At 33.6% G+C, this 13,984-nt stretch overlaps 1 protein-coding gene across 1 annotated transcript in view; it reads right to left on the bottom strand.

Annotated features, from left to right (window-relative positions):
* Positions 1-13,984, bottom strand: part of CCDC102B (coiled-coil domain containing 102B) — a 135,818-nt gene that overhangs the window by 81,621 nt on the left and 40,213 nt on the right. The window contains exon 5 of the mRNA XM_061448883.1: positions 13,541-13,645. Within this exon, the coding sequence (XP_061304867.1) occupies positions 13,541-13,645 (105 nt within the window). The remainder of the gene's footprint in view (positions 1-13,540; positions 13,646-13,984) is intronic.

Raw genomic sequence — 13,984 nt, 5'->3', positions numbered from 1 at the left:
TTCAAATACTTCATATTACCTGTTATTATCTGGCATAATGAAAATAATTGATGGGCAACTAGTGTACAAGATTTCTCTTAAAAGGTAAATCTGCTTCCAAATCTAGTGACTTTTAAATATCATTTAAATGATAAATACTCCAAATAAGAAACAGACTATATGACCACTTAATTTCAAATACAAAATTTTTTGAGTGAAAGTTTACATTTACATCGGGATATATTATAAAATGCCACCATATCACAGGCGACATTTCTAAATACCAATTTAGCTGATTTTATGAAACACAGCTCCTATTTCTGTAGAGCCAAACTAAATAAGTGTTCTAGCACAAGAGAAATTCTTAACCTGGCAACATTGTCAAAGAATAAATAATTTTTAATTTTGTCCAAAAGTGGATATGAAATGCTCCAACCTACATACACATCCAAGCTAGACTTTATCAGCCTAACCTCACTAGGCCAGACCCACAGTTTACTAGTCTATACAGAGTCCTCATTTAATTCAGATACTGAATATTATAATTATTTTGTTAAAAGAAATATACACCATGTAGAATACGAGATTGCACAGTACCTATTTCAGAGTTCACACATAGAATCTGCCAGGTATTTCTGATTCTACTGTTATGCTAATTTACTGCTTGGAGCTGTAAGAAAGTGAATTCACATCAATGTACCCAAGTTTTGGAACATGCCGTTCCAAAAGTTGGATGATTCACACTTTTCCTATGATTCTGTGACTATGAAATATGCTTGTTTATATTCATATATAAATACATATATCTATATAAGTATCAAGTATATATATATACACACTATTTAGGAATGTGTAACTGGACTATATCAATTACTTTATCAATTACTTTATCATTCATATCAACTGTTTTATTAAAAAAAAAATCCCAAACTGTTCTACTTCCCATGTCTTACCCATAATCAGAAAAACTATATAGTTATTTTTTATTTTCTGTTTAGGAAAAATCCTAACAGAAAGAAGCATATTTGAAAGATAATTTTCATTTCCAATATGCCAGATAACAACTCTTTCATTTTCATAAAACAGTCCAGTTATAGTTTAGAATGTACTTTCAAGGCATAATTTCATTTTCCTATTCTTGAATCAAAGCAAGAAGCACCACATAAGTCTTAAGTTTTACTGAGTCTAGCTTTGTATGAAGATTTACAGTAATTGTGCAATGACAAGTGATTCTAACACAATTTCTTTAATTTTTTTGTGTCCTTTTCAGGTTAAAGAAAACCTATTAATGTACTGTATTTAAACAGCTAATGATTTTGAGAACATAAAGAACTAGTTAAGTCTTAGCTTACGCTACTGACCACAAATATTTTTAAAATTCCTTTTAAAATACCTTAGTATTACATTGTTTTAATTATAGAGGTGTTAGTTTTTGTCGTCGATTTCATTTTATTGCTTCAGTCTGTGAACACATCTTTATAATGGACAAAACACAAACACATGTGATTAATAAACCTATTTAGAAAATTATAGAAGATGATCTAGAACATATCAACATATGCACAGTACTATATGCAAGTTACAGAATCATATCCAAGGTTTAAAGACAAAACAGTTTTCCATTAAGAAGAAAAACAACCTTTTATGTTGTAGGAGAAATTAATGGGATCTGAATAATTTCTAGTAATTCCTCCTTATAAACTCCAGTTTTCAAAACTTGTGCTAGAAAGGCATACGACCTTCTGAAATCCAGAGTGCAAAACCTATGCTTCATACATGTGAGCCCGATTTGTACTTATGAAATTTAATGTAAGAATATCCTGGAGCATTTCACTTAACATTTCTATGTGTGTTGCTTGCACTGTTCAATGAAATTAACCTATCTGAATTTAGAATCTAGTAAGCACTACACACTCCAAAAGGTCTCCTTGAAAACCTCTTGTGCGTTGCCATCATATATTCGGGTCACTAGTAATAAATTCCTTTTAAATAAATAATAAGCCGAATTTCATGACCTGTAATATTTCTGAAATGGTTCAAAAATAAGCACGGGGAAAGGGAGAAGGAGGGAAAGTTATTAGATGAAAAATAACTAGTATAGTGAAAAATGGGCATGGAAATTAAAAAATGTGATTTCTAGTCCTATGTTACCTAATCAATTAGCAACATATTAGTAAATTGTAACCAGTTGAATCAGGGCATATCACATCATCAGTATTTATTTCTTCTTATTTCAGAGAATACATAAATCAATCAAAAAACCTTATAAATATTCAAGACTTTTAATTACCTTCAATATACTTCATCTCTTAGTGTTAACACCAAATTTTTGTTACATTATTGAAGCATTCATTATTTCTTGATGGAAACAAGCTTAACAGTTTATAAAGTCTAAGTATTTTGTGGAACGTTTTGAAAACAGAAGAGACAAATATGATCAAATACCTCCACCAAACTCCCAAAAGACATACCTCTCCTCCTTACATCAATATCTTGAGTTCTGTTATAGTCTAGTGATAGTGGGGTGTCTCCAGTGGAGTGAGAGCATAGTGGTTTATCAGTTTCTTGATTATCGTCACCATCACTTCTATTATTTTGAATAAATTATGATGCAAAATATTATTTTTTGTTCTCCACAGTACATATGACTGTACATGACAGAAGCAATTTCATATGCATATAGAGCCACAAATATATTTGCTTTAACTAGGAATAAAATACATATGAAGTAGAGAATAATTTTAAACTGTTACAGCTACCGCATTTGACCAGAATCACACTACAGGTGAAGCAAATTAGACCTCTTTTAAATTAGCCATAGATCTTTTTCTTTTACACTTTAGAACAGTACACAAACTCATATATATTACCTAGAATTCTTCCTAAATTAAACCTTATTAGCCAGGTGTGATAAAAGACCTTAAGATTAATGAAGTTCAAAAATTTATTAAAATAGAACATGTATCTCAAAGAGTGTTAACTCACTGCCATCCTTTCATCCTTCCTATGGCAAAGTTTGAGAAATTTTCTAGACTACAGTATTTGTGTACGCAGAGATGGTAAGACCACTGGAGCATATTTCAGTACTTTTCAATACAGTAATTTATGCTATGATTCTATTATGCACCAGGATAACTAGTAACAAGTACAATCAAGACAAGTTATGCAAACTTAGAAAATATCGATGAGATGAAAAATAATTCGCTAAATAAATCTTGCTGTGGTGAAGTTTAAAAGTGTTCCACTTTTACATACACCATCACAGAAACAGAACTGAAATAAAGCACTGAAGTGCCATCATGCAGTGCAAAATAATAAAAAGGCCTACATGAACTGAACTGTAATAATAAGTCTGTGTTCCAAGCATTGCTAGAAAAAATTATACAATTGCTTCTGTTCTACTGATAACACTTAAGACAGTCCAGCTTACGGACTTTGCAACCACTTTAACTTCTTTAATAAAAAAACCTAGAGTGGAAGTCAAAAGCTCATCATCACCACTACAAATCAATTGACACCTCAATTCAGTTTGAACCCTTTACTACAAAAAAATTAAAGTACATTTTAAAAAGGCAAAAAATGTACTCTTCAAGCTGGAATGCAATGTCCATCAAGAATCTAAACTCTTGTCTGAAGAATTCCAAGTAGGAAAAAGAGAGAGTCCAATTTAGTGAAGCAAGCATAGAGAATGGAAATAAAACTTCATTCCAAACACTGACTGCTCCTTTTCACAAATTATTTATTATGTTTCAGGTTAATGCTGTTTTCAAATCTGTAGGATTAAACTATTTCTTTGAGGAGCTTGTCAACGTTGGAATTAAGCAGCTCCAGACTTCTTACCCATGAAAATGAAAGTCAAAAACATACCATCTTTTTTTGGAATTAGCCCAAGGCCTTGAGTAGAATGTTGCTTATATGTTTTTTAGTGTGAAAAGTTATACAATGAAAAATAAACAAAAATCACAGAAAAAAAACAAACAAAATCACAGAATCATTAGGGTTGGAAGGGACCTCTGGGACCTCTGGATATCATCTAGTCTAACCCCCAGCCAAGGCAAAAAAGATACAAATGGTCTTCATAGTAGCTTAACTGTTAGACTCTTCAGGCTGGATAAGAACTGAACACCTCAGTCATATCTGCCATGACTTATTACATGTGGAAGAAGACTGACATAGTCTTAAGAGGATCTCCCCCAGACTAGATAATAGCTTACACTTCTATCCCTCAAGAGAGATTCTAGTGCCTTATCCTCTTTCTCATTCTAGTCACAGAATATTTTTCTCAAAACTTTGGATTTATGGAGTTTATATTTTCTAAATCATAAAGATTATTCTTGTATACTAAAGAAAACTTCTTTAGTAGATTTAAGAAGTCCCAGTAAGGCCAACAGAAAAATGTTTACTGTCAACACAATCATCAGTTTCTGAAATTAACAGAAGTATCAATAGCTTTCTTTACCTAATCGCTGCAAAAAGATTTATTTTTCAGAAGACAGACTATTATGTATGTGTGAGTATCATGTCCTTTCAGATTTTACCGACAATATTCTTCATATAAATTGATCCATCTTATACCACTGGAGCAGGGAGGCAGAACAGCCAAAAGCATTCACTTCCACTTAGCTAGCTAGAAATGTAACTTCTCATGAAAAAGCAGCCTCTTCAATCATGGTATGTGGCTTCTGCATGTCATGTGATGATACATAAATGTCTCAAAATTCAGAACTGCAGATACCTTTACTCCTAGTATTCATAAAACCACAAAGGTGTGAATGTAGAGTAGCCAATTCAAACTCAATCAGTTCCAGGCCATTAGACTTTGTGAAAGGTATTTCCACTCAGAAGCCCACTACAGTCTTTTCCATTTGAAGGTCAACAATCACTAGTGTTAACCTTCAATGGTACATAAAAGTGTTAATCAGTGAATTTATGGGAACAATCAACAATCACAAAACAATACTAAAACCATATAGTATTTAATCAATCTGACAACAAAAGGAACTCAGTATTTTGGTGAATTGGGCTAGAGCGGGTTGAACTTCTCCCTGTTCTATTGTTTTGTAGCTTTTTAGCCATGCTTTAATAGTTACTTGATACTAAGTGAGGACAAGCAGGGCTGTAAGTGCATTCTCATGCCAAGGGCTCAGGGCCAATTTAGAATCAGAGAATCATAGAATAGTTAGGGTTGGAAAGATCTAGTGTAGTTGAGGGCATGCCCCTGCTCCCCTTTTAGAAAAGATTTGAAGTAAACAATTCCCAGCTCTGCTGGAAGCCAAATGCAAGGGCTCTTCCTCCTTACCTTAAAAGCTTTTATACTGAGGCTGGCCCATGAGCTTTGCCTGAGCTCCAGCCTCAGCTGCAGCAGAGTCACTATGGACTTGCTTGATGTTCTGGACTTTTAGCTGAACCTGGATTCCACTTCTTCAAGCAGGGTATACAATAGTGTATTAAATATAGTACATTATTTGGTAGTAAAGAAATTAAACTTCCTTCCAGCATGGTTGCCAATCATTTATATTACACATTTGGTAATATGAAGATAAATCTCCTTGGTAAGATGCATGGCTAGAAATAAGTAATCAAACAATGTCAACTATCTGACTGAAGCATAGAAGAGAAATACAAAAGGGAAAGTGAAAACAAAATGAAAAATAATAAAGATTATTTATTTTCCTTTGCAATTATATAACAAGACAGATTAAGAATGTCTTGATTTTTTTTTAATATCCACTTTTCAACTATAATTAAACAAGCACATTAGAAATATTAAATAATCTTCTGCTACAAAAAAACGCATAAGACAACCCTCCCAAAACAAACAAATAAACCAAACCAAACAAACAAACAAAAAGAGTAATTTCTTCCACAATGTCTCTTCATTAAGAAGGTAAGTTGTAGTGTACAGTATTGTCTTTTAAGAAACCACCTTTACAATCATCAAGCGTTAAATGAAATTCTGGAAAAGCATCTTAAAAAAAACAACCAAAAAAAAAAAAACAACCCAAAACCACAACCAAAAAAAAACCCCAAATAAACAAAAACTTCAGCTAGAGAAATAACTTTGGCAATTTTACATCAAGTATTATTTTTCATCCTAACAAATTTTCTAAAACAGGGAATGACAGAGTTCAATATCCCTAAATTGAGAAAAGCAAAGCATACAGGAAATGACGGGGTCGGACAAGAGGTGTTCAGCTCTATAAATCAATATTTATGCGATATGGGATCTAGCTCCAATGTACACAACTCACATGGGCTGTTAAGCAATCGCTTGACAAAATGACTTTAATAACAAAATAAAGGCTGTTATTTCTGTTATCTCTGTCAACATAAGACTTAAGTTTTTAAGAAATTCTTAAGCCTTGTAGTGATGGTGTTTTGGTTTTTTTTATTACTAGGGATTCAGTGAAGAAATATATCCTCTGAAGAGCATTGAAATAAAAATGGTGTAGAATAAAAAGACAATCCTCTGTAATTAAGTTTAATCAGAATTACATGGATTAAGTGACTCTAACACTAACTCAGATGAGCACTAAGGGCAAGTGTCGGACCAAAATCAAGTGCAAGATATTCCAAACATCTAGTGCTGGCTATTTAAAGAACTGAAATTTCCAAAGTTGATGAGAAATATCACAAAATACAGTTCAAATCTGTGTACTTTTTAAAGAGAGATACTGCTGAATAACAATCCCTTCTGTTCTTTTCCTAAGACTTTTATAAGATACCTAAAACTGAAGGCTGAGTTAATCTCTCTTTACTTCTAAAATTTATTTTATTTTTCTTAGAAAGGAATTTGTCAACAAGTGAATTTGAAAGTCTGCTTCCTGAAAAAAAGGACAAGAAAAGAAAGTACAAAAAAGAAGTACAAGACAGAAGTCTATCAGAACTCTTCAAATATGCAGTAACTGTAAGAAGTACCGTTCCAACTGAGGCAAGTCTACAGACGTACCACTGAGGCCAAAGTTTCTACCTAACTGAAAATATTAATCACTGAAACTGTCAGATTTGACACGCTGAATTTAAAGGAACGAAACCTGAACTAAACATCAACACACTTTGATGCATATATACATCTTTTCCAACTGACAGCTTAATCATAAGAAAAAATAAAAAAATAAAAAAAGGAAAATTCCTGACCTTCTGACTACAATAATTTAATATAACATTTTTGGATTAATAAAATGGGAGAAATCCTGAAAACAGGATTAAAGACTGAATTTTATTTTTATTACAGATAACACATTCTGGTCTAAGAATAGGGCAGAAAAAAAATGTTAAATCCATTTCTCATACCTATATCCTGGGGTGGAGTCTACTGTATTCATAAAGGGAACTATATAAAATATTGAATCACATGATATATAATAACTAGCTGTTTTGAAATCAGAGAAATATATAGAAAAGATTTTGAAATGTGACAGTCTTTTTGTAAATATATAATAAGGCAGGACAAATAGGATTTGAGGAACAACTTGCAGAAGTTATAAAAACTATTATTAGTCCTTTTATAAACAAATGAACAGCAAAAAACTTGATGGTCTCTTGACCATTACACAAACGATATGAAAAATGAAGGGAACAAGACAGCTACTTGAATTTTCTCTGTGTTCATACAAGAGAAGTATTGAAATAATCCTGTGTCCATATTTTATATATGGGTCACATCACAAGGTCTGTACCAGATTGAAGAGTCATGAATCAAACAGACAAGATGGGTAGTTAAAAAAAGTTGACAGAAAAAATATTCAATAAGGTGTATGGGATTTGGAAAACACCACTCTCACTGGAACTTTCTGAACCATAAATTCCTAAGAAGCCATGAAAGTAGTCTGGGAAAGTATTCTTCTGCTGCTCTTAGTAAGTCTTCAATATACACCCATTTTTAGTTAGTGTCAGAAATGGGATATAGAGCTAGTTGAACTCTGGTTCTGATGACATGCAAACACCCTTATGCTACTCTGCCAAAATAAAAAAGGTAACTAGTATTTGAAAGTAAACTTCCCCAGCTGTCTGGGAAAAAGGGAGAGAGGTGGCACAGTAACATTGAGAAGTTAAAATTTTGTTCTTTTTCCCTTAATTTTTGATTTGAGAATTCTAACCTTTGAAAAGCCGCTTACCGAAAAATGAAAAAAGGGAAAAAAAGAAACACAATACAGGCTTCATAAGTTTCACAAGAAAAAGACTAAATAAAGCTTTTTCTGAACTATAAATACTTTCTCATTGTTATAAACATGTAATTTACTGCTTAATGAGAAGCTTGAATGTCTTTTGTAAACATATATAATTGCAAGCGTGATAGTCAAATAGGTGTTAATGTGCCATATGTAATATGGAATAGCATCCAGTGACTTTTAAATAGAAGACAGTACTGAGAAATTCAATGTAAGAAGGTGGAGATGTTCTAACTTCTACAGGCAATACTTTATACACATAGCCCACTTCCATGAAAAAATAAGTTTCATCACTTTCATCTCATGACTGGTGTTGAGGTTGAATCATTGAAGAGATCTCCTCCAACTTGACCTTCTATCATTTTATGATTAGAACATATCCCTTAGTAAATTATCATATTAAGATATTCCAGCTGTTAAACCTATTTTATGAAAGTTACAGCACAATAATAATCATGTAACCTTAAGTGAAATCAAAATCTTGTCCTACTTGATAACTGATTAACACGAATCAGAAAAACCTACATTTTTTTTCCTGAGGTTTAGTATTCCTATAAAATGTATAATTCAAAATTTTTATAGTTTTCAAAAAGTGTACAATTGTATAAAAAATGTACAAATGTACAATTTATAGGCCCATTCAAGAAGTTAGAAAATAGGAGATAAAATACTAAATTTAAATGGAAAAATTGAAGCATACTAATGCTCTCAAAATTATGCCACTAATCACATGAAAATGACAGATTTTTTTTTTAAGAAGTCTAATCTTTAAGCTTCAGCTTTTTCTTGTCAGCAATTACAAATTTTTGAAACTGGAAACAATTTAGTGGGAAAAGTGTGGAGTGCTGAGTGTTGATCCATGATAGTTTGTAATCCAGTAATTTTTTTCCTTGCTATTATTAAAGATTGGCATAATTTCTTAAAAGAAATGAACGTATCTGTAAAATTCACTTTTTATTTTCTTTTAGTTCTATACTTTAGTGGGGTTTCTAAGCAATTAAAATGAGCATTTCACCAGAAAAGTACTAGGGAAAAAAAATCGTATAAAAATAACCGTATCCCAAGAGGTAGTTATGGGAAAACACAGGTGCTTTTAAAAATCTCCTGAGGGAATTGTGCAATGGGTACCACTTTACCATCACAATAACCAGCCCCAGAGGTTCTCACCTAAACTAAGATAATTCTCCATTGGGTGAACAGTGCTAGATGAAGTATCAGAGTGTTTAACAATAATATTTTAATTATGGATTCTCTTGAGTTTTGTACTAATGAAGAGTAAAAACTATATTAAAAAGCTCAATCCAAGGGTACTTTGTGACACAAACCCAGGAATGAAACACACGGCAATTACTATTAGCCTTTACTAGTCACAATTCTCTCACATCATCCATAGACTTGACTTGGTGAAAACTAAATATACTGTCAATTAAAAATGGAGTAGGAAGGTGAGAAACAAAGATAAAACTAAAAAAAAAAAATCTCTGTTCCTTCTCACCCTTCTTCCCAAGCCCAGCTTCACTCCTTAACTCCTGACTCCTCTAAGTTCTCCCTCTATGCACAGATGGGGAATGGCAGGTTATGGGTCAGTCTCTGCTTCTCCTTTCTACTCATGCTATTCCTCTGTTCCAGCAGTAGGTCTGTCCCATGGGATACAGTTCTCCATGAACTGTTCCAGCATTAGTCCTTCACACAGACCACACTTCTTCAAGAACTGTTCCTGAAGAGGTTCTTTCCACAGGGCAAGTCTTTCAGGAGCAGACTGTTCCAGTGTGGGTCCTCCACAGGCTGCAACTCCTGTAAAGATTACCCTGCAGCTTGTGGAGAAGACCATGATGAAGAAAGTTGTCCCCTGCAGCCCATGGAGGACTGTGGTGGGCACCTGGAGCACCTCCACCCCTTCTACTTCTTTGGCCTTGATGTCTGCAGAGCTGTTCATCTCACATTTTTTCCTTACTCATCGCTATCACACACTGCTGCTCAGTGTTTTTTTCTGTATCTGAAATGTGTTTTCACAGAGGGGCCAACAGCAGCACTTATGGGCTCATCTTTGGCCCGTAGCGGGTTCCTTTTGGAGCCAGTTAGAGCTGACTGTTTCTGGCAGCTCTTGATCTTTTCCCACAGAGGTCACTCCGGTGGCCCCAGTGCAATCAAAACCTTGCCATGTAAACCCAAGACAATTTTCTAAATTTGCACAAAAAAATTCAGTGTTTCCTGCTTTTGAAAACCCAAACACTGATGATAAAAAAAAATCTTGCTAGGTAATATTAATCTAAAATGGTTTCATCTTAAAAATGTGTTGTCCATCATTCCATCTTTAAAAACAATGGATTTTTCCCCTAACATTATAACATTATAATATTGAAGACAAAAATAAAACTTTTTTAAAAAATTTAGTCTATGATAAGCGAGCTCCAGAGTTCAGCATTCTGAACTTAGATTCTGTACAAGTCCACTGCAAAACATATTCAGTGAATCACACATTTAATAACCATATATTCCCCATAATAATCAGAGATAATACAAAAAAGCTGTTATTATTCCTCAAAATCAATAAGTTTATTTCAAGGTCACATTCACTGATGAAATAGAAAAAATCTTTCCCATAAACAGCAAGTTTTGGGTATAGATCTATACTATCAACAAGTTTGGGGTTTTTCTTAATTTTATCCCATCCTAGATGAACCAGTTAGATCCATTTAATATTTGTTGCCATGCTATTTGTCAAATAATACAGCTAATAATTTAAACAGTGTTTTCCACTCCAAGAAGTACAGTCAATAAGACCACATAGTAACGTCTGATCTCAATTGCTTCATCAATTCTGCTCATCTTTCTGCACGATAGAAGTTAGCCTTTCAAAAACTGTATATGGAAACATTCTAAACCAACATATAGCCAGCTAAGAATAATATTAAGGGCTCACATTTTGTGCAAAACATAATTAATATTAACTTTTGTGTGTTTAGGATTTCAGTCTGCATGATTTGCTACTGTTAGTGCCAAATTCTACATTCTGTGGAAGTATGCATACTAAAGAGCAAGAAAATCAAGTGTCAACATGAAATCATTTAGACTAGGACATAAGAACTTCACTTCTGTATTTTGATACCATGTTGAATGTAACTAAAACTGTAATTAAGGAAAAAAATGTTGCCATTATTTATACCCTTTAAAAATGTGAATCAGCTATACAACAATTAATAACACTGTAGTGTTGTAAACTACAGTGGATAGTCCAAATCATCTCATAAATACAGGTTTTGGAGAAGCTAGGGTCTTACGCAACTGTGGTTTCCTCTGGAATTCATTCCATAATACCTTACCCATATCACTTGTGTCTATTTGCTGAATAAAGCCCTGATCATTCAGAGTAAGATGCGCACAGACCTTTAGAGAGCTATGGTTTCAGTCTTGCATATTATCCCCTTTGCTAACCTGAACATATAACCATCACCCATATTTTACAGAAATCATCCTTTTGTACTCTTCTAACAGTGCCTCTTATGTGTTATTTTATTTGAACTCAAGCTACCTTCCCAAGAAAAAAGGCTCTTAAATCAGAAGTGAAAGCCATTCTTTTCAGAATATTGACAGTATTACAGCAAATTAGATCATAGAATCATATAATAGTTTGAGCTACAAGGGACCTTCAAAGCCCATCTAGTCCAAGACTCCTGCAGTGCGCAGTGACATCTTCAACTAGATCAGGTTGCTTGAGAGACACTCTCAGAATTTAGAAAGGTTCAACAGTGACATTAGGATGTCTCTACACAGGAATAGACAGGTTCCATCTAACGTATAAAATGAGTTAGGCTGCAATCTTTGAAAAAGCCACTCTGTCCTTCCCTAAGTCTTATTTTTCATTTAATGGCAGCAACAAGGTTAAAATATATGCTAACTATCTCTACAAACAGCTGTCTTCTCCACATATGGCTGCCCAGGTCTCCAATGCCATGACTGATTTGGATGAAGTCATTGCCAAAGTAATTTTTCTCATAAGGCTGCTTCTGTTTTAACTAAATTTTTGCTGCTGTGAAGAGAGTTCATTGTGGCATTAAGGGTTCCCCATAGTCCTTCTTTCCTCTAACGCTGTTGACCTTTTATTTTACTCATGTTTCCAATGGATGTTTGGTGTCATAGAAGACTACTTGATGTGGTACTGTTTACTCTGCCAGCAACCAGAGGCCAGGCCTTTGCATGCCTTAGCAAATGAGCATCTTTGTGGTTACATTTCCAATCTCAAATTACATATATTACAAAGAAAACATGAAAATTAGGATATGATATGGTATGATATGAAATGAAATGCTTTGGTATGATATGATAAAATAAATACTAGTAAAGGAAAATCCAAAACAAGTGATTGTTATGTAAAATATTTTATAAAGGTAAGCTATATGCATGAATTGCAATTTGCTTTTCCTGAGTCACCAAAGAAATATAGGAAAAACATATTTTACATTTAAAAGCAGACCTGAAGTACAGAACCTTTCCCTACTAATCTTTCCCAAAAGAAATTACTTTTTTCAATTATAACTTTAACCTGATCCTAGTTACTCAGACTACCATTATTCAACAGTAAATGCACATAGATGACATTACATTATTTGTTTTTTTTTTGGCAAATAAGACTGTTACTGTTTCTCACTACTCTTACTTGTAATATCAAGTATGTACTTGGTTGGGAGGTGTTTTTTGCTTTCTTTCACCCAGCTTTCAGAGTTGCCTTGAAAGTAGGAGCCTTCTGAATTACTAGTTAATTACTGGCATAGAAAACCACAAAATAAAAGAAATACCCACAGCTAAAAGTCTCTGAATAATTTATCACAGCATTTTTAGCAGTACAGTAAGATTTAAAAGTGAGATCTTTAGAGAAATCAGAAATAAGAAATAAGATCTTTCCTTCAGTTCTCTCTTCCCTAAGAAGAGATTCAACATTCAGCACGACAAAAAATTCTCACGGCTTTTTTTGCTTTGACCTTCATCAAGACTCTGCAGCTATGAAAGCTCACTCAATTTCTTCTGTTACTACCAGTCTCCACTTTTGCTCCCAAGTCTTGTCAGACTTGTCATATCCTCCTGCTCCTTTTAAATATGAAAAGATGCTTCTTGCTGTTTCTCTACCCTACAGAAATTCAAAGTCATTGAGTTCGAATTGTCCATGTCTGAGATGCTGACAGGGCTGTTCTATCTTGCACAAGCGTTCTTTCAGGGACACATTTTGACATTATGAAATAGTAATTCTTTAGGGGAATGCTCCCTGAGTAACCAAATGAAGCAATGCACATACCTTATTTTTGTTCAGCAGCTTACTTAATGCATTTTGATGATCACAATTTACTTAGTGTTGCTTTATTTTTCATCTAAGGAAGCCCCTGAATTTCTTTTACCTGCAATTTCAAACTTCTCTTCTCTTCTTCCAAACTTTGCTTTCCTGCTTCAAGTCTCTCTCTCTTCTCCCATCTAGAGGTATTCTCACACTGCAGTCTGTCCAGCTGGGAAGGGTTGGGGTGGGAGAAGGAAGAAGCAAAACAGAAGGGGGGGGGGGGGGGGGGAGAAAAAAATAATGAGATTCAAAATATAATAATATGATCTATATTATATAGATCATATTATTATACAATCTATATAATTATATATAATAATATATAATAATCAGAATAATATGAATCAAAAATCCCGTTCTTCACCAGATGAGGCTAATGGCCTCACCTCAGGAGAAGGAGGACATCTTAGAAACCAGTTCAAGATATGAGCTTTCCATGTTTCATAAAATTGAGTACTTGAATTTGAAAAGAAAAAAAACAACCAATCAGGACAGTCAAGTTTTCACT

This window comes from Pezoporus flaviventris, unplaced genomic scaffold (genome assembly GCF_033815535.1).
Source record: "Pezoporus flaviventris isolate CSIRO_AGI_PZ_B2104156 unplaced genomic scaffold, CSIRO_AGI_Pfla_v1 ptg000007l, whole genome shotgun sequence".
In the NCBI taxonomy this organism is placed as follows: Eukaryota; Metazoa; Chordata; class Aves; order Psittaciformes; family Psittacidae; genus Pezoporus; species Pezoporus flaviventris.
The sequence above is the reverse complement of the archived record's forward strand: the minus strand, read 5'-3'. Positions and strand labels throughout refer to the sequence as shown.